The following is a 19987-nucleotide window of genomic DNA, read 5'->3' as shown; positions in this document are numbered from 1 at the left end:
TACCACTCAGGACTCACCTAAAGGGTTGGACGGGATAGAAATTGAGCATCACGTGAAGAGGAAGCGCGTGGAGAAGTTTTTAAAATTGGAGGAAATCTTGAAGTTCGTGGGGTGAATAGGAGGCATGGATCAGCTTTAACCGACAGATCGCTCTCCCTGAAACGACGACACTTTTCAGTCACTCAAAACGTCTGTGCCTCTCCGCGTCAGGTTATCACCTCCCCAATTGTGTGGGAGTTTTTTTGGTTCAAACCAACGCCAAATCTGAGAGACTCCACCACAGCTCCGTTTCTAACCAACCAAACAGGAAAAGTTAGGTTTCTTTCTTCAATTACAATTTTAGAGAGAGAGAGAGAGAGAGAGAGAGAGAGATTTAAGATTTATGTAAGTTGAGGGCGCTTAGAAGAGGAGGTTTTGATTTAATGCTTGAAACTTTTCCCTTCATTTGCTGCTCTTGTGTGGTTTTTGAAGCCCCTGTTGTTGTTTCTGTTCCAATTTGCAGGTCAAAGATGGCAAGTACTGTGGATAAGGAGGTTCAAGATGGCCACAACAGCGACGTCGTTTCTATCGAGCTAACAGCCCCTCCTGGTTGGAAGAAATTGGTCTCTCTCTCTCTCTGCATTTTGTTCTTTGTTGCAGCCTCTTCTTCTAAATGCTATTACGCTTTGTTCTTTCTAACTGTGTGTATACGTACATTTCCATTTGATTCTGTCCGTAATTTGGCGCTTAACATAATTTCACCTTTTGGGTTAAAACTTATCTTGTTTATAGCTGTTTTCCTGCGGTAGAAATTGGGGTTATCTATTGGTGGTTAGTTCACGTCTAGAGTTCGAGGATTGTTCAGGAATTTGGTCTTAAATTCTTGTTCAAAAGTTCACCTTCTCGTTCCTCATAGCTCGTGCACTTGGGGTTTCTTTCATTATTGTCGTTTCAGTCTTATGGTTAACATCAAACTTATGGTTAACATCAACTCGTTTGCTTCTGCTTTCTATTTTCACTGCTTCAAGTTTGGATACAAATTTCAAGTCCCTATTCTATTGTGTGTTGTATTTCAGAATCAGGGTTTCTTATGCAGTGGTGTCTTTTATGTTATATTCCTCACCTGCTAACTTTATGACCGAACAGAGCAAACATCTTTTGTACTAGTTATTTTTTCTAGCTCTGAATTTTTTTGATATTTTTAATTTTACTTTTTCTTCGATCTGTTATTGCCTTATTAAGATAACCAGAGCTGAAAGGCGTTTATCTATGGTTTGACAGATTGATTAATCACTTATTATTGTAGTTGGAGTTGGATTTGTAGGGGGGGAAAAAGAAAAGGATACTTGAAATTGAGGGCAAGTTCAATTCCAACTTTTTTTCTTTGTTTTCTTTCTATTTTATTTGGTAATCTCATATTCGTTATCGAAGCCTCTTCTTCTAAATGCTTTTACATTTTGTTCTTTCTAACTTGTGTGGATGTGCATTCCAATTGGTTTTGTTTGTAATTCATTGCTTATCATGATTTCATGTTTTGAGGTTGGCTTCCCTCGTTTGTAGCTGTTTTGCTATGGTAGAAAGTGGGTTCTCCTATTGGTGGTTTGTTCACATCTAGAGTTCAACGATTGTGTGGGAATGCGGTATGATGATGGTGTCTTAAATGCCAGGGCTTTGTTGAACTACCTTTTCTTTCGTCATAGCTCAAGCACTAGGGGTTTTTTCATTCTTTTTGTTTCAGTTTTATCTTATAATGAATATCAACTTTTTTGTTTCTACTTCTCTTTTAACTTCTTGAAAACCTGCTGTTTTATTGTGTGTTCTAGTTTTTATTTTTAGCTTTTTCATGGCAACTCTCCCCTCCCCCTTCTCCCCCAAAGACTTTCAGAATCAGGATTTCTTAATGCAAATGTTGTCTTTCATTGATTTTGTATATTCCTCTCCTGTGAACTTTACCTACAGACGTAGAACTAGGTTTTTGATTAAGATAACTGGAGCTGAAAGGTCTTTATTCTATAGTTTGAAATTGAATAATTTTGTCTGGGTCGGGCAGCTTTTTTGGGGGGTGGTTTGTACTTGTTACTGAGGGCAAGTTCAATTCCAACTTTTTTCTTCTTCATCTATTCTTTTTTCTTTTTGGTAATCTTTTTAAGTCATGGTATGAATTCTGGAATTAAATTCTAATAATTTGAAATTTGAAGTTCAGCAAGTGTTTCTTTTTTCTTTTTTTTGCTAGCAGGTGTTTCACGTCATGTGTTCTTTGATGAATGGATATTCTATTTTATTTTTTTCCTTTATGTTTTTATTTTTCAATAAGTTTTTTCCCATTTCCCATGTTTACCAAAGAGATGGTATTATTTACTAATTAATTTGTCAATTCATAATCTATTTTGTATATTATTATCTACAATGATTTTGTGTTACTGTACCAGATCATTTGATTTTTAATGCCAATCAAATGTCATGTGGTTTTCCAAAAGTAACTGGTGAAACCCACATCCATAATGGATATTAGTCTTAAAAAGATTATCAAATTATCTTGGGAAAATATATCTTGGCAACATTAGAAAACTATCCACAATCACGAAAATAGAACCATATTTTTAGGAGTACCTGAATGATCTAAAACAAAGTCTATGCTTGCATTTTTCCAAGGACAATTAAGGACAAGTGGTAGGACAAAAAGGCCAATGTTTTGTTTTCTGTATTTAGCTATTTGACATGTGCCATGTTGACCATCTGTGATCACATCTCTCTTTAAAATTGGTGAATGAAATTGATGTTCAAGTTCAACCACTTCTGTGATCTTTGGTCACCCAAAGTGTCCTAGGAGACCTCCTTCATATATCTCACATGTTAAAAATTCTCTTACTAGTGCTTATTATAAGCAAAGCTAATTATCCATAAAAAGATATCTATCTTGAAGGTAAAAACCAGCACTGGTGTCAAGTTGCCCTGTTTGTGAAGTAAGAAAATTTTCTTTGAACTTTTAAACTCTATAACCTTAATACACATGGTATTTTTGAAGTTATCCAATTTACTTTCCAAGCCTTCTAATTAGTTAGGGCATTTTTGAACATCTTATTCTCATGTCTTGCTGGAGGGTATAAAACATAGTTACTGGATTCTCTCCTACCCCTTGGAATTGCGATGCAGATCATGTTTCTTTTGCGTCTTGGGATCATGAGGGATGCAATCTAAGTCCCCAAGAATGGGGATCCCAAGTAGTGCATAGAATCAATTAAAACAATTTAAAACTAGGGAAGAAACTTAAAGTTGGAATAATTTTCAAATAAAATTAGAGAAAAGAAAGGTCATTTCCCTCATTTTCTTGTATATTCTATTGCATTTTGAATTATCTTCAAACGTGACTTTGTTTGCATGGGATTCTTCAATGCATAAATTGTACAAAAATATAAAAAGGAATTCAAAACAAGGAAAAACAAAAACAAACCAGCTTCTATAATAGCAAAGTATCAATTAACTAATTTCGATCCGCGTACACCTATAAAATGAACCATAATTTGAAATAATGAACCAATTAAGCCTATCTTAATTGTACCTCAAAATTAGCATACTAATGTACCTTGTACTTGTTCCCGTACCATGACTTGAAATGTACAATTCTTGGTAACTATGGTATAAAATGGTTGATGATGGATGTTTGGGATTGATCACCACAGCTTTGCCTCGGTGTGAGCACTTGCAAGAATGGGCGGGGCTTATTGTCTCGGTATAGCTTCTTATGCTCAAGTTAGTATAATAAATGAGCAATAAATGCATGTGAACTCTTGAGTCTTGTGGTTTACTGTGGGGGTTTCTTGCCTTTATATAGCCAAGGTGGGTTGGGATACTTGGAATTATCATCTCTGAGATTCTCGAGCTTGATTATCTTGAGCTGAAGGTGGATCTCTCAAACCTTTTAGAGATAGGCTCGAATTTTTTGCAGATGAAGTGAGTTGACAGATTTTTATTGAACCAGATGTGATCCAAGAACTTTGGAATTTATCTCCAATACTTTTGTGCTTGGCTAATTCTCAACCTGGATAGAGATAAATGGTCAGATGAGGATCCAAGGGTTAGGTGTTGGTGGTTATCCTTCAAAGTTGAGATGGGCAAGGAGATATGGGATATGTGACGTCTCTCTGTAGCTTATTGATAGTTGATAGAGACAGGTGGCTGACTGAGACTGGTTGATCTCTAGGGGCAGCTTAGTGATTTCTCTGTTTTGGGTATTTCCCCATTAGAGGCCATTTTGTCCCTACGGCCATTTTCACCACTTTATCCCTCAGATTCAAATACTGGGTCCTCTGTTTATCTTATTTGACCCCAATACCTTATTTTGGATCTTAAAATTCTTTGAGTGTCACACTTATGGTTATGGAATTTGAATAGTCATTAATCATAATTTTTATACTACCATAAAAGAGGTCTACTAGGGAATACTATAAGGGTAGTGTGAAGAACTAATTTTAATCCATGGTAGGGCATTATAAGAGACTGCATTTGATTGATTACCGCTATCTATAATGACTTTGTAAAGTTTGTCATTGATTTTGAGATGTCTATGAAATATAGGATCATCAGCTTCCTTAATTTGAGTGAGGGTACACAACACCCTTTGAGGGATGTTAGATATAGACTTGGATGTGTGAATTAGAGTGGATGAGTAATGCAATTTAAGACATTGTCATCGCAATTGTCATCCAGATTATTGAACCATCTGTATTGGGTTTATAGATATGTTCTTCTAGGTGTGTCTGATTGATCACTTTCTTCAATAATTAGGATTTTTGTTGGGCAACTAGTATACAAGTGATCAAAACCATTGCATTTGAAATATTGTACTCATGAGCTATTATTTAAGCTTTTCATCATCTGTCCTTTACCCTTGTTTCTCTTATTGGTACTATAATAGGATATGAGGATGTGGCACATATTTACTGTTTGAAGGAGATGTATGGTCCATAGGAGGGCGATTACTTCGTGGATATTTACTGTTTGTTGGTTAAAGCGTATTATCTGGACTAGATGTCAGGTGAAGACCTCCAGTTGGCTGGGTCCTGTAGCACCTATTGGTGTACAACTAAAGCAAAACTAAATATGATTGGGTAACATTATTCTTGCTTGAATGCATGTAACACATTGCAACTCTGGATATCTGTAATACACCAGAATAAATATGAGATCAAGTAACAACTAAAGCAAATGAAAGCGTTACTATTGGAGAAGAAGTGAATTTAGCATATCCAATACCCAAAAAAGGAAAGAAATAGTGCTGATTCTAAAATAACTATGGGTCAAATGCTAATTACTAACTACCCAATAACTGGTTAAGCTTGCAATTTAAAGTGAGCGCAATATATATTGTATATTTAATCTGTAGAGAATAAGGTAATGAGGTATGTAAACAGATTCCAAAGGTTGAGTTAAACTAAGGATATGTGTAAGGCTAATAAATTGGTAGTTGAAGTGCGAGTGGGGATCTTGTTGATAAATAGTGTGCATATGTTTTTATGGGGAAAAGGAACAGGCCTTTATGAGTTGAAAGGGTCTTGGCCCGCAAAGATAAATCAATACTAAAATAGCAATCAAAGATAAAGGAGAAAGAAATGAATCATTAACCTGTTTGCGAGCAAAGAGTAAACAGTTGACCTTTGGTTTTGTTTTGACTGTTTGCTGCTCTGTTTGGCCTGGGGCTGTTTTTTGCTGGGCTGAAGTGAGGGTCTGGGATGGCTGCAAGCTTCTGGTTTAGATTGATGGTTTTAAGAATAGTTTAGGTTGTTGTATGGGCTTAAATAACTAGAGTATTGGTTTCAAAAAGAAAGAAGTGATGGGTTAGGCTTTAAGGTTTTATGGGTTGGGGCTGTGGGTTGGAGAATTGGGTCAAGTTTTAAGAATTTTGCAACAATTTTGGGTACTCAAATCAAGAGGCTTAAGCAGACTTGCCTCAGCTTCTCTGAGCAGAGGAGAAGAGGACCAGTAAACTATGACTTGATTGGCTTGCGTGATGGTAGTGTGGAACCAAGGGGCGAGATAAAATTGACAAGAGACCAAAAAGAAGAGAGATGTGAGAATAAGAAGAAACAAATGAGATAGAGAAGCAGTGGTATTGATAGAGGAGAGAATCCAAACTGTGTATTCAATATCAATCAAGAGATGAGTATTCATATTAGAAACTGAATATATTATAAAAATCCAAGCATACTGGAAATGGAATAAAAAAATATTTTCATCCAATATTTTAATAACTGGAATTCTACTACAATTAATTTATCAAATATGTAAAAACAATAACTAAATATTTAATCCCACTTTATTTAGGATCCTTGCTATTCTTCTTCTTCTTCTCCTCTTATATAATATCTTCATTCTTGATCTATAATAGTTGCTTTTGGGTGGGGGCGGGGGGCTGTATGTTATTCTATTGAGAAAATATTGTAAAAGTATGCTACTTGACAGAAATATCACTCTTCATTGAACTGAAAGGAGAAAATCTAGGAATGATGCCACATCTACTAGACATGCCATATCTTCTTCAAATTTTTCTTCAAGTGCAAATTTTACATCTCTTCATTGGTCTGGGTTGCGTGTCTTGCTAGTGATTGGGATGAGCCACCTTGACAGACCTCCCCGTTATAGTCACCAAACAACAAACCCCAGTGGTCCCATGCATTGAGAAGGGAGTGGCCTGCTTGGCTCCTGCTCAAATCCAGGGAAATGTTTAGTTTGGGCTTGGGCAATCCTGTGAAAGTTGGGTGGTCCACCAAGATGAAATCCCATGATGTGATTGTGTTGAAGGGTAGAGGTGTGGAGCTGACTTGGCAAAGGTTGCATGGTGAGGATATTTTTTGGGTTCAGGTGATGCGGATATTGAGTTGTCTGCATCTACACTGAACAAAAAGTTAGCTTTATGATGAAGGTGGCAACTCCCAGATAGATTTTCTTGTTATCCAAAAGTTTCCCCATAGCATTTAACTTTTCAAAAGGAAGTATACTCATGGTGGAAGAGCAATTAAACTATCTAATGAATCATAGTCCACTCTGATTGTTATGTATATTTATACTATTTCATAAAGCGTCAATGTTGCTTTGATGTTCTTCTCATTTTTGACTTCTCACTTTTGAAGTTGTCACAGTTCTTTGTGACAATTTTAACCTTATATGATTTCTATATACTATTTCAAACATTTTTATTTTGAGTAATTTCTAAATTGATTGTAGCAAAAAATGAAAATTTCGATTATTAGTTTAGCCAATCATTCCCCATCTAAACATTTTTATTTTGAGTAATTTCTAAATTGATTGTAGCAAAAAATGAAAATTTACAATTATTAGTTTAGCCAATCATTCCCCACCTACTCTAGGTTTTTTAGTTTTTCTTGTGGAGTTTTACAAATTGATGGTGAGAGAAAGAAGAATGAGGGGATGAAGGAAGAATAAGACACAGAAGAAATTGGAGTAGGCACTCATTTAGTTTGTATCGTTGCTTCTAGACCATACATGCGCTCACACACACATATATATGTAAATATCTGTTTATACATTACTTTGTTTGGTGACTGCTTTGGTGCTTGTAACTGTTTGTAATAAGGTATATGTGATTAGTGTCTTATCTATGAACTGAAAGGGGCTTTAAAAGAGATCATCTCATCAAAATATCATGAGATTTGGTATGTAAAATAAATATTGCCTGGGAAATATGAAATGAATGTTCTTAGTGAAGCTTTGTGAACTTTTAAGGTAGCAATGTTAAAAATATGTTCAGTGGCAAGAGTTTTTTAGTTTTTTAATTGTGTTGAGTAAAATATTGGATATGTGCTCAATAAATGACTTAAATATAGGTTTTTAAGTCAGAAGAGCACAACTAGGTAGATGATTTTGTCATGGTTTCTTGCATCTGATACTACAATTGGTTGGCAAGCGGTATTCCAATGTTAATTTTTTGTTGGCTGAGTGCATCTTGATTCTGTTTTAGATCTAAGTGTAAACAAGAATCAAGAAGTTATTTCTATTATTACTTATTTTTCTAGTTTTTCTGAAGAAGTTGTTGCAAGTCTCTGATTCTCCTGTTTGTTTATAGTTCACACCCAAAAAAGGAGGCACACCAAGGCAGAAGAACGAGATAGTATTTGTTGCTCCAACGGGGGAGGAAATCAACAACAGAAAACAGTTGGAGCAGTACCTAAAATCACATTCAGGTAATCCTGCCGTGTCTGAGTTTGACTGGGGTACTGGTGAGACGCCAAGAAGATCAGCAAGGATAAGTGGAAAGGCTAAGGCAACGCCTCCTTCTGAAAGTGACCCACCAAGGAAACGAGGCCGCAAGTCATCAGCTTCTAAGGACAACAAGGAGACAGATACAGCCATCGAGGAAACTGATTGTAAGAAAGAGGTTGAAATGCAGGATGTGGTTGTCATGGAGAATATTGCTGGAGGTGAGAAGGGAGAAGGTGGTCCCAAGGAAAGTCAGGTTGAGAGCGGAGATAATCCAGAAGCCAAAATGGATGAAGCTGGTCCTGAGAAATTCTTGGTGAAGGATGTTGAGATTCAAAACAATGTACAAGAGACCAAGAATGTTGAAATAGATGTTGGAACTGAAAAAGGAGAAGATGGTTCCAAGGAAGATCAGGCTGAGATAGGAGATAACCAAGATGCAAAAATGGATGAAGCTGTTCCAGCAAAATCTGTGGGGAAGGAAGTTGAGGTTCAAAATGATGCCAATGAGACCAAGAACGTTGAATTAGATACAGTGGTAGACAAGGAACAAACCGATGAAACTGCAGATACTGAAGTGACAGGAAAAGTGCCTGAGAATGATGTGGACGGTAATCTGCGGATAGAGAAACACAACAATATGGATGCAAAGCTAAAGTTAAATGGTAATGATGCAACTGATGAGGAACAGAACAAGCTTAAAAACATACCTGCAGAGACACAGAATGGAGCAGAGCATGGGAAGCCCGGCGATCTTGAGCCTTCATCAGGACGAGATGTCGAAGAGAAGCTGGGCTTGCAGGAGAACAATGACAAAGCTAATGTGCAGTTGGAGAATGCCATGGTTAGCCAGCAGCCTGGGCAAGCGGATGCCTCAAAGCAGCAGCATCTAACCCCTTCACCAGTAAGCTGCTAAATTAATACGTGCACCATCTCATCTCTTTTACCACTTTTTTTTTTTTTTTTTTGTAACATCACACTTGGTTCCTCATATCCACATTCACCTTGTGGGGATTAAATTAAATGTTTCATTAGGGTAGATATGATGATCAGAACCTTGTGACCTTGGCGCAGTTGGAGACAGCCGTTACTGTAGTTTCTGTGATGTTATGATGTAGGGAAAAGCTTAGACCGTATTGTGTAGGCATGAACTTCTGTTTTGTTGTGTATCATCACTTAATGCACGCCTTGCGGCTTTTGTTCTGGTGGTGGTGGTGGTGGTTGTGGAGTTTGAATTTCTTGGGCCCTTGTTCTTAGTGTTCCTTTCAAGCGTCTACTCGATAAAGTTTATATTAAGATTTTGTTAATGGTCGGATAAGTATAAAGTATAAAAATTAAACTTTCGAATAATTCTATTTTGGGGGAAAATGATATTTTGATAGTGACACAATTTACCCCTTATGATGACACGTTTAGCAACTGCGTTAACCCACGGGTTTAAACAAAGCAAAATAATCAACCCAAATATAAATATCTTTCCCAATACCTGGGTCTATATTTACTCTGTATTTTAATCAAAGAGGTCCCACTCCCATCACATGGTCCATCCGACCTAATTCTTGATGGCTTTAAATAGTATTCTTGTTAAAATAGAAAATTGGGAAGCACTATTCGACAAGATAATATGAGTTCTTGTCCCAGTCTTAACTTATCATTGGCATAATTTGTTTTTTTTTTTTATTTTAGAAAATTTGTTAAACATTTACTTATGAAATTATTTTCACTAAAATGTTACTGTCTTATTAGTTGAACTTTTGATAATGTTGATTATTTTATATGGCCCAGTATCTAACTAAAATCTTACTTTTCCCCAAATTCACTGTGTATTTGTGTGTGATTTCTAGTAGGAGCATGATATTGCAATGAAAATGGTCTATTGAAATCGTGAATGGAATGGGTAAAATGTCTCATCTTACCATTCTCAAAATAAGGGAAATTTCGAAGCAAAAACAAGATGGAGTTGGGCATGAAGGTTGTCTTTTCAATACCCAATTTTGATTTGTTGTCATCGCTAGTTAAAATTATTTGAATCTGTAATTTTATAAAAATGCCTCCAACTTTGGTCTTTTAGCCATTTGGCCCTCTTCCAAACTTTAAATAGCCTTATTGTGCTCTTGAATCACAAATTTTGAAACAATTACACACTTCATCTGACAACATATTAGCGTGAGTTACACGCGGTCTGACGTGGATCCATTCATTGATTAAGCCAATGAGAAAGCATCACGTGACATGGTAGAATGATTATTGCATGATAGAACCAAGTCTAGACGTTGTAAGAGAGGAGATAGGGTTGGTGTTGGAAGATATGGTAAAGATCGAAGTTGGCAACCCCATGGAAAAAGAAGGTGAAAACAAGGTGGAGGGTCAAAGACCTTGGTAGTTTTTGATGCCATCGATTCACAACTTCGTTTGCTAAATGTTATTGTCGATTAACAAACACAAAGTAGGTTGAATTGTTATCGATTCACTAACATGATTTGTTTTAGCCTCAAATCTACTTGTTGCTGTCGTCAATTCACAAACACAACTAGGTTGAGCCACCGTCATGGTTGATTGGCGACGAGAAATGCGATATGTTGGTTGAAAATGGTGAGGAAGACAAGATGTTATCGATGTGAGAAAAGAATAAGAAGAATATGATGGATGCTAATGAAATTTTTAGCCATTGCATGCTCCTCAACCATGTGTGAGTTTATGCACTATGTTGATTAGATCAAAAAGTGTGTGATTGTTACAAAATAAGAAGTTGAGGGGCATAATTATTATGAAATTGAAAGTTGGGAGGGGCATAATGAGTCCAACTTGAAGTTGAGGGGGCCAAATGACCAAACTACCAAAGTTGAAGGATCTTTTGTCTTTTTTATTTAGTGTTTCTGGTTAAATAAAATGTGCAGGAAATACAAATAGCTAAAACAGAGAACCTTAATAGCTAATTTCCCCCCTTTTGTTTTCTTTTCTCAATTACTTTCAAGCTTAATTATAAAAGCCAAGTAATCAGCAGTCACTCTGCAATAAAATTATGGAAAAATCAAAATGAAAACACATTAATCCAAGATTGTTGAGATTTTAAGTGAGTTCAAAAGAAGTTCTATAAAATCGAATCGCATAAAATTATAAGATTTTATAGAAAATTAAAAATAATTTTTAATTTATTTAAATATATATTTATAATAATATAATTTTATAAAAATAAATTAATTTTGTTTAATAACATGATTATTACAATTTTATTCCTTATTATGAATGAAATACATGTTTATATTTCAAAATAACTTTATCTATCAATTTAAAAAATATTAAATAATATGAAAATTTTAAATATTAAGTTTATTTATCATCATTTATCCATCTATAATGAATTGACTAAAAAATTGTAAAAGAAGAAAACAACATACCTGATGTGGTCTTTAAGCTGAATCGATGGCAATAGCCGCAACACCGAGCAATCAGAGTTGTGACCGTGAATACTAAATTGATTCGTGTTATATGGAACCAAACAACAACACTAAGTAGGTGAGCACTGAAATGCTAATTCGATTAATGTTTGTGAATCGACGATGTCACGGACTCACAATGGCTTAGCCAATAGCTTATGTTTGGGAATCGACAATGGCACCAAGCAATTGGAGTTTTGAATCTATGGTGACACCAAGCATCGAGCAATCATGCGACAAGGGGGAACATTGGTGGAAGGTTGTGATTGACAATTGACGAATGTGTTTGAGACTTGAGAGAGATACGGGTTCGCAGAGGTAAAAGGTAGCTTTCAAATCAAAATCAATATAATGCTAGTTAGTGTTGAGACTCGACAGAAAACTTAGGGTTTTGCTTAAGCAATCACAAAATATTTGATGGTCTGAATGGAAACAAACATTCACAGTGCTGGAATCAAAAATATAAACGCAGAGAAACAAAAAATAAGAACAGAGACACAAGAGTTTTTACCGTGGCTCACCTCAAACTGAGGCTACATCCACGTTGAGCTCAAGAGAGAAGAGCTCACTGCACTATGAGATGAAAATCGGATTACACGCTCATAAACCCTCACAAACAAAGCCCTCTAACAATCAATGGTTCGAGAACACAAAACTGCCGATCAATCACTTAATACAGATTAAAGGCAAACCTATCGAACCACAAAAGCTATATAGACATGTACAGAAAAGAATTAGGGAACAAACCAGAGAGAACCCTAGCCAAAGGCGAGATCCTTCAACCCACAAGAACCAAACCCGATAGAAAACCCCTTTCAGATTTTTCTTTCGTCTTTTCTGCCTCTCTATCGGTTCACATCTCGAGGCAACAATTAAAAGCGATCAAGAGCGGCTGGGATTGCACCTCAAAAAAGTGTGGATTAATGGACCAGATCAAATCGTGCAAGCACGATTATAATCCTAACAGAAAACGGCAGAGGAGCAGGATAGTAGGAGATGATCGGGCAAAGGATGAGGGAGCATGATCAGGCGCCAGCTGAGGGTCAGCTGATGGTTGCCACTTGCAGCCATCCAGCGGCTGCCAAATGGCAGCACGCGGTTGCTGCACGTGGCCATCCAGTCAGCAAAGAGAGACGACACCGTTTGGAGCTTCACAATTAACAATCTCCACCTTGAAGCACCAAACAGAAAAAGTGAAATCCAAACATCATAACAAAAATGCAGCATGCTACAATTCTCTCTTTCATGGCTCTGGTTGATAAGATCAACCAACACCCACATGCAACAGGTCCAAGCAATGCTTGAACTTTGTTGCATTTAGTAACTTTGTACCCATATTAGTAGGGTTATTTTCTGTAGGCACTTTAAGTATAGATATAGTGCCATTAGCAACCAAATCTCTAATATAATGATACCTGACATCCACGTGCTTGGTGCATTCATGATAGACTGGATTTTTGGTCAAGTGAATCGCACTTTGACTGTCTGAGTATACCACAGCCTTACCTTGGAGCAGTTGGATTTCCTGGAGGATACCCTGAAGCCACACTGCCTCTTTAACAGCATCAGTTACTGCTACATATTCAGCCTCAGTGGAAGACAGAACAACCAGAGACTGCAGCTGTGATTTCCAGCTGATGCAATTTCCACCTAAGGTGAAATATAAAGCAGTAGTGGACTTACGAGAGTCTCTATCCCCTGCAAAGTCAGAATCTACATACCCAACAAGATCAAGAGAATTAAATCTTTTCTTGTAACTTAATCCAACATTAACTGATCCATGTATATATCTCAATAAATATTTAAGAGCATCCCAGTGAGGTTTACTCGGGTTGGACATGAATCTGTTGAGGGTTGAAATAGCATAGGCTAAATCAGGCCTTGTGCTAATCATAGCATACATGATGGTTCCAATAGCATTAGCATATGGAACACTTTCCATTTTAATGATTTCAGAGTTGGACGTAGGGCATTGAGATTTAGTTAAAACAAAATGTCCAGCTAATGGGACACTCACTGGCTTGCAATTTTGCATGCCAAACCTTTTCACAGATTTCATTAAGTAGTCATTTTGATGAACCTTTAAGATGAAATTTTTTCTATCCCTTTCTATTGTCATTCCTAGAATTTTCTTAGCTGAACCTAAGTCTTTCATGTCAAAACTTGTGTTGAGCATCTGTTTTAATTTATTTATCTTTGACTTAGACTTGTTAATTAACAGAATGTCATCAACATATAACAATAGATAAATGGGATCATTTGAGAGAATAAAATAGAAACAGTTATCATATTTACTCCTTACAAACCCAATTCCTAAAACAAAATTATCAAACTTTTTATACCATTGTCTTGGGGATTGTTTTAAGCCATAAAGGGATTTCTTTAGTAAACAAACATGCTCAGGTTTGTTTGAGTCAATATATCCAGCAGGTTGTATCATGTAAATTTTCTCCTCTAAATCTCCATGTAAAAAAGCTGTTTTTACATCTAAGTGTTCTAATTCAAGATCAAATTGAACAACCACAGACAGCATCATGCGAATGGTTTTGAATTTTACTACAGGGGAGAAAATTTCAGTGTAGTCTATTCCTTCTCTCTGAGTAAACCCCTTTGCCACTAATCTTGCTTTATACCTAATAGGGTCAGTGAGAGTTATGCCTTCCTTTAGCTTATACAACCATTTACACTTGATTAACTTCTGTTTTTGAGGTCTAGGCACTAACTCCCAGGTGCCATTAATTTTAAGTGAGGCCATTTCCTCATCCATGGCCTGCTGCCACTTAACACTTTCCTTAGAGCTGATGGCCTCCTCATATGTAGAAGGCTCACTGCTCCTTAATTCCAGACCTGCCACAAGGGCACAAAACACTAGATCCGAATAGGCATACCTGACAGGGGGTCTTGTAACCCTCCTGCTTCTATCTCGGGCTAGATGATAATCACTGAGATCTTGGATGGGGCTGAAATGCTCCACCTCAATCTCAGATTCTCTTTTTTGTTCCTCTTGATCATCATCATGATCAGAGGTTTGGTTTTCATGAGGGTTTGGAACATCTTCTAGGTTGGATTCTGTTAGAGCAGCTGGAAGAGAACCTTTTGCTTGCTCCACCTCAATTTGAGACCCTCCTAGAATAATGAAATCATCTGGGTTACTATTATTTTTGGTTTCTTCAGGATTTATGATTTTACAAGGAAAAATGGCTTCATTAAATATGACATCTCTACTGATAATAATTTTTATCCCACCAGATTGTCTTTCCCATAATCTAAAGCCTTTGGTCCCCTCTTGGTAACCAACAAACACACACTTAATGGACCTAGCATCTAACTTACCTTCTGATTTGTGAGCATATGCTTCACAGCCAAACACCCTTAGGTAATCTAGATTTATTTTTCTATTGGTCCATTTTTCTTCAGGACATTTTAGATTTAAGGCAGTGGAAGGGCTTCTATTTACCAAATAGGCTGGTGTAGACAAGGTCTCCCCCCCAAAAAGACTTTGGCATATTAGAGGTGAACAAGAGGCATCTAACTTTTTCAAGAAGAGTTCGGTTCATCCTCTCAGCTACCCCATTTTGTTGGGGTGTATACCTCACAGTCCTATGCCTAAGAATACCTTAGGTATTACAGAATTCATCAAACTCTTTGTTACAGAATTCTAGACCATTGTCTGTCCTTAAGGTTTTAATCTTTCTATCTATTTGATTTTCAATTAAGTTCTTCCAAGTCTTAAACTTCTCTAGGGTCTGGTCTTTAGATTTTAAAAGAAAAACCCAAACCTTCTTGGTGAAATCATCAATAATAGAGAGAAAGTATCTGTTACCACCATGAGTAGGGACCTGAGAAGGCCCCCATAAATCAGCATGTATATACTCTAGGCATACCTTCGTCATGTGGGTTCCCTTATGGAAACCCAGCCTGTGTTACTTGCCCAGGACATATGGCTCACAAAAGTCGAGGGACCCCACTGGCACTGAACCAAGGTAGCCTTGGTTAGACAGTGCCTTAAGACCTTTTAGGCTCATATGGCCAAGTCTCAAGTGCCATAATTCTGTTTTATCAGATTTTACTATGCATGCAGAATTAATAATATCAGAAGGGAAATAACAGCCATCCAACACATATAATCCATTTTTCTTAGCTCCAGTTAGTATTAGATCATCTCCCTTAAACACATGCATGGATCCATTTTTTGCCTTATAGGAGAACCCTAGTTCATCTAATGTGCCAAGAGATATTAGATTCCTTTTTAGATCAAGAACATATCTTACCTCAGTTAATGTTCTAATTTTGTTGTCATGCAATCTGAGAGATATGTTTCCTATACCTCTAATCATACAAGATTGGTTATTACCCATAAACACTGTTCCTGATTCTCTTTTATCAAATTTTTGAAACCAATCAATGTTAGGGCACATATGAAAAGAACAACCGGAATCCATGATCCATTCATTATCAATAGAAACATTTGAAACAGTAAGTACCTCAGCTAAGCAATTTGAATTATTTGGATTAGCATTTATGATTCCCCCTTGCTTTTGTTTCTTAATAAAGTCATAACAGTATTTTTTGATGTGTCCTTCTTTCCCACAGTGATAGCATTTCCATTTTTGCTTACCCCTTTTATCTTTCTTCTTACCCTTTTGCCTTGACCCAATGGTTTGATCATTATTATTTGCAAAGTGTTTTTTCTCATTCTTACTCTTTACAAATAGGTTATTTCTAGATTTCTTAGATGTTCCCAATTCTAGTTCTCTAGCCTTAATGCCTGAAATAACAAGGTCTAATGTAGGTACTATGCCAGTATATCTTAATGCATGTTTAAAAACATCATAATCATCAGGCAATGCATTTAATAAAATCATAGCTTCACTCGAATCTCCTAAAGCTTGATCAGTACCCCTAAGTAGCAATGCAAGTTTAGTGAATTCATCTATATTCTCATCCATTGTCTTAGATGTACTCATTTTATAATTAAATAACATGCCTTTCAGATATACTAAGTTAGGTGCAGTAATGACAGAAAATAAAGCATCTAATTTATTCCATAGCTCTAAGGGAGTAGTCATACCATCCACTTTGCGGATCACGCTGTCACCTAGATGGAGGAAGATCAGATTAAAGGCTTCCTCCCTGATTTCCTCTGTTCTTGCAAGCTGGTCTGCTGACCATTTGCGATCGTCTGTCTCAAGTGCTATAAACACTTTATGATGAGAGCAAGGTTGTTAAAATCGGGATTTTAAGTGGGATCGACAAAGGGTCCATAAAATCGGATCGTAAAATCGAATCGTAAAATCGTAAGATTTTAGAGATAATTAAAAATACCCTTTAATTTTTGTAAATATATGTTTATAATAATATAATTTTGTAGAAAATGAATTAATATTATTTAATAACTTGATTATTCCTTATTATAATTCAAAAAATGATACTTCCCAAATATAGTTCAAAAACTAGCAGGTTGGTATAGGCAATTTAGAGGCAAAATATAGGTAATTTAGAGGTAAAATATAGTTTAAAATTCTTTAGAGGATGCTTTCAATGTCTTCCATTAGATTTAGATTGCAATTTTTTCTTGATTTAACATTGATTAAATCAAGTAATATCCCAATTTGAGGTTGGGTGGTCCATTAATTAATTACTTGTTTGTCTTGATTTACTTATGCAATCAATATTAAATCAAGTAAAAATTATAATTTAAATCAAGTAAATTGGAACTTATGCAATTAATGTTAGATGCTATGTGACATTGGAATTTATGTAATCAATGTTAAATCAAGTTCTAATTTAGAGGCAAAATATAACAATTTATTGTATAGGTTCCAATGTCAGATGCTATGTGACATTAAGACGTTGGAAGCATCCTCTAAATTACAACTTAAATCAATAGAGGTCTTTGAATCGTAAAATCGTTTGGGGATCTATGAAGCGTAAAATCGTAAAATCGTACATGTAAAATCGAGATTTTATAGGATTTTATCCCAAATTAGATTTTACATGGGATTTGAATCATTTGGGTGTCTTCGAATCGTAAAATCGTACGCGTAAAATCGGGATTTTAACAACAATGGATGAGAGAGTAATACTCTCATCTTTTTCTTCCAGCTTCCAAAGTCTCCTTTTCCATCAAATATACCGATCTCAAATCGGGTAGAGTTCATCTTCGTATTGCACGAAGGTAACCTAAAAGGGCTCTATTCACTGAAATGAATCAATACAACAAACACCCGCTGACACGGACTCTATCAGAGAACCCTAGATATTGAAGAACGATTGGCCTTACAGAAAACCCTAGAAGCCGAACTTAAAGTGGCTCTGATACCACTGTTGAGACTCGACAGAAAACTTAGGGTTTTGCTTAAGCAATCACAAAATATTTGATGGTCTGAATGGAAACAAACATTCACAGTGCTGGAATCAAAAGTATAAACGCAGAGAAACAAAAAATAAGAATAGAGACACAAGAGTTTTTACCGTGGTTCACCTCAAACTGAGGCTACATCCACGTTGAGCTCGAGAGAGAAGAGCTCACTGCACTATGAGATGAAAATCGGATTACACGCTCATAAACCCTCACAAACAAAGCCCTCTAACAATCAATGGTTCGAGAACACAAAACTGCTGATCAATCACTTAATACAGATTAAAGGCAAACCTATCGAACCACAAAAGCTATACAGACATGTACAGAAAAGAATTAGGGAACAAACCAGAGAGAACCCTAGCCAAAGGCAAGAGCCTTCAACCCGCAAGAACCAAACTCGATAGAAAACCCCTTTCAGATTTTTCTTTCGTCTTTTCTGCCTCTCTATCGGTTCACATCTCGAGGCAGCAATTAAAAGCGATCAAGAGCGGCTGGGATTGCGCCTCAAAAAAGTGTGGATTAATGGACCAGATCAAATCGTGCAAGCACGATTATAATCCTAACAGAAAACAACAGAGGAGTAGGAGAGTAGAAGATGATCGGGCAAAGGATGAGGGAGCATGATCAGGCGCCAGCTGAGGGTCAGCTGATGGTTGCCACGTGCAGCATCCAGCGGCTGCCAAATGGCAGCACGCGGTTGCTGCACGTGGCCATCCAGTCAGCAGAGAGAGACGACACCGTTTGGAGCTTCACAATTAACAGTTAGAGACATAAATCTTTCCTTCTCTATCATTTCAATGAATCAAAACTAAATTTGCTAAAGTAGTTATGAAATGTGCAATTTAAATGATTTTATCGAGTTGAATCACAATTCATTCTAATTTTATCTCAATTCTAATTTTATATGCATATTGAATCCTTTGAAAGTGCATGACATATAAAATCATAAAATTATACATGTTGAATCATGATTTTATGCATCGTTTGAAGGTGCATGATATATAAAATCATAAAATTATATGTGTTGAATCATGATTTTAACAATAATGCATCAATCAAACATTTCAGATGCTACAACCGAAGTACCCAATACACACAAAAGCATCTAGTTCCCCAATTCACAAGATCCACATGGCTAACTCAACATATAAAAAAAAAAAGGGCATGTCGTACCATTAAGTTTAGAATGATATTTAAGAAAATATAAAAAGTGCCTTCAACGTTTAATATAATGTTATAGTTTCTTTCTAATCATTAATTAACCCAATTAAATATAAAAAATTGACCAAAAAATGATCTTATATTTAAATGCTTTTTCCTATTTTTTATTTATATTTCTCCCCTTTTTTTTTTTTTCAAATTCCTCATTTATTTTGTTTTCTCTTCAAATAGTCAGGAATGACGATGGCAATAAGGACAACTTGAAAGGCGCTCTCTCTCTCTCTCCTTCATCTTCTTCATTTTCATTTTTTTCTAAGTTATTCCTTTTATGCCTTTTCTTTTCAATTTTTTTTCATTTTTATTTTCTTAGGATCCGTTGGAACACTTTTTCTTCTTAGGTTCTCTTTCTCTATATTCTAGATTTGATGAAACCTAGATTTGGGTTTAATTAAACCTTTCTTCTTCTTCTCTTTTTTTTTTATATTTTAGATTTGATAAAACTTAGATCAATCCCATATTTTTCTTTTTCTTCTCCTTCTTTTTATTCTCTCTTTGTTTATCACACGTCTGTAATAAACCTAGTGTGCCATGTAAGGTTGCAATCAAATCGAGTCGAGTTAAGTTTCGCTGAGCTCAAGCTCGGCTCGTGAGCAAATTTTTAGGCTTAACCTTGAGCTCAGCTTGAGCCTTAAAGCTCAATTCGAGCTCGACAAGTATATCAAAAATAACAATGGTAGCAAAATGGGAGAGGTTGTGCAGTGTTGGCATAGGAGGAAAGTGTGCAACAACGGGTGGTAGCGGTAGGCAATGGCCCCACAGCGGCCAGCTTCAG

At 36.2% G+C, this 19987-nt stretch overlaps 1 protein-coding gene across 3 annotated transcripts; it reads left to right on the top strand.

Moving 5' to 3' along the window:
* The first annotated feature begins 201 nt into the window (after nucleotides 1-201).
* On the top strand, nucleotides 202-9421 carry LOC127790251 (methyl-CpG-binding domain-containing protein 11-like). Of its 3 annotated transcripts, none has more exons than XM_052319599.1 (3): nucleotides 202-313; nucleotides 503-602; nucleotides 8060-9421. In XM_052319599.1, the coding sequence occupies exons 2-3, from the start codon at nucleotides 510-512 to the stop codon at nucleotides 9107-9109; spliced, it is 1143 nt and encodes a 380-aa protein (XP_052175559.1). In that variant the 5' UTR covers nucleotides 202-313; nucleotides 503-509; the 3' UTR covers nucleotides 9110-9421. The 3 variants fall into 3 exon arrangements, with proteins under 3 accessions (XP_052175559.1, XP_052175557.1, XP_052175558.1); XM_052319597.1 differs by having other exon boundaries at nucleotides 219-384; XM_052319598.1 differs by having other exon boundaries at nucleotides 242-411.
* The last annotated feature ends 10566 nt before the right edge of the window (nucleotides 9422-19987 follow it).

Source organism: Diospyros lotus, chromosome 14 (genome assembly GCF_014633365.1).
Source record: "Diospyros lotus cultivar Yz01 chromosome 14, ASM1463336v1, whole genome shotgun sequence".
In the NCBI taxonomy this organism is placed as follows: domain Eukaryota; kingdom Viridiplantae; phylum Streptophyta; class Magnoliopsida; order Ericales; family Ebenaceae; genus Diospyros; species Diospyros lotus.
Note: the sequence above shows the minus strand (reverse complement) of the source record. Positions and strands in the feature narration are given on the sequence as shown.

Coding starts and splice junctions, on each gene's coding strand:
- LOC127790251 (XM_052319597.1), top strand. Junction 603..8,059: donor CTCCTGGTTGGAAGAAATTG/GTCTCTCTCTCT, acceptor GTTTGTTTATAG/TTCACACCCAAAAAAGGAGG.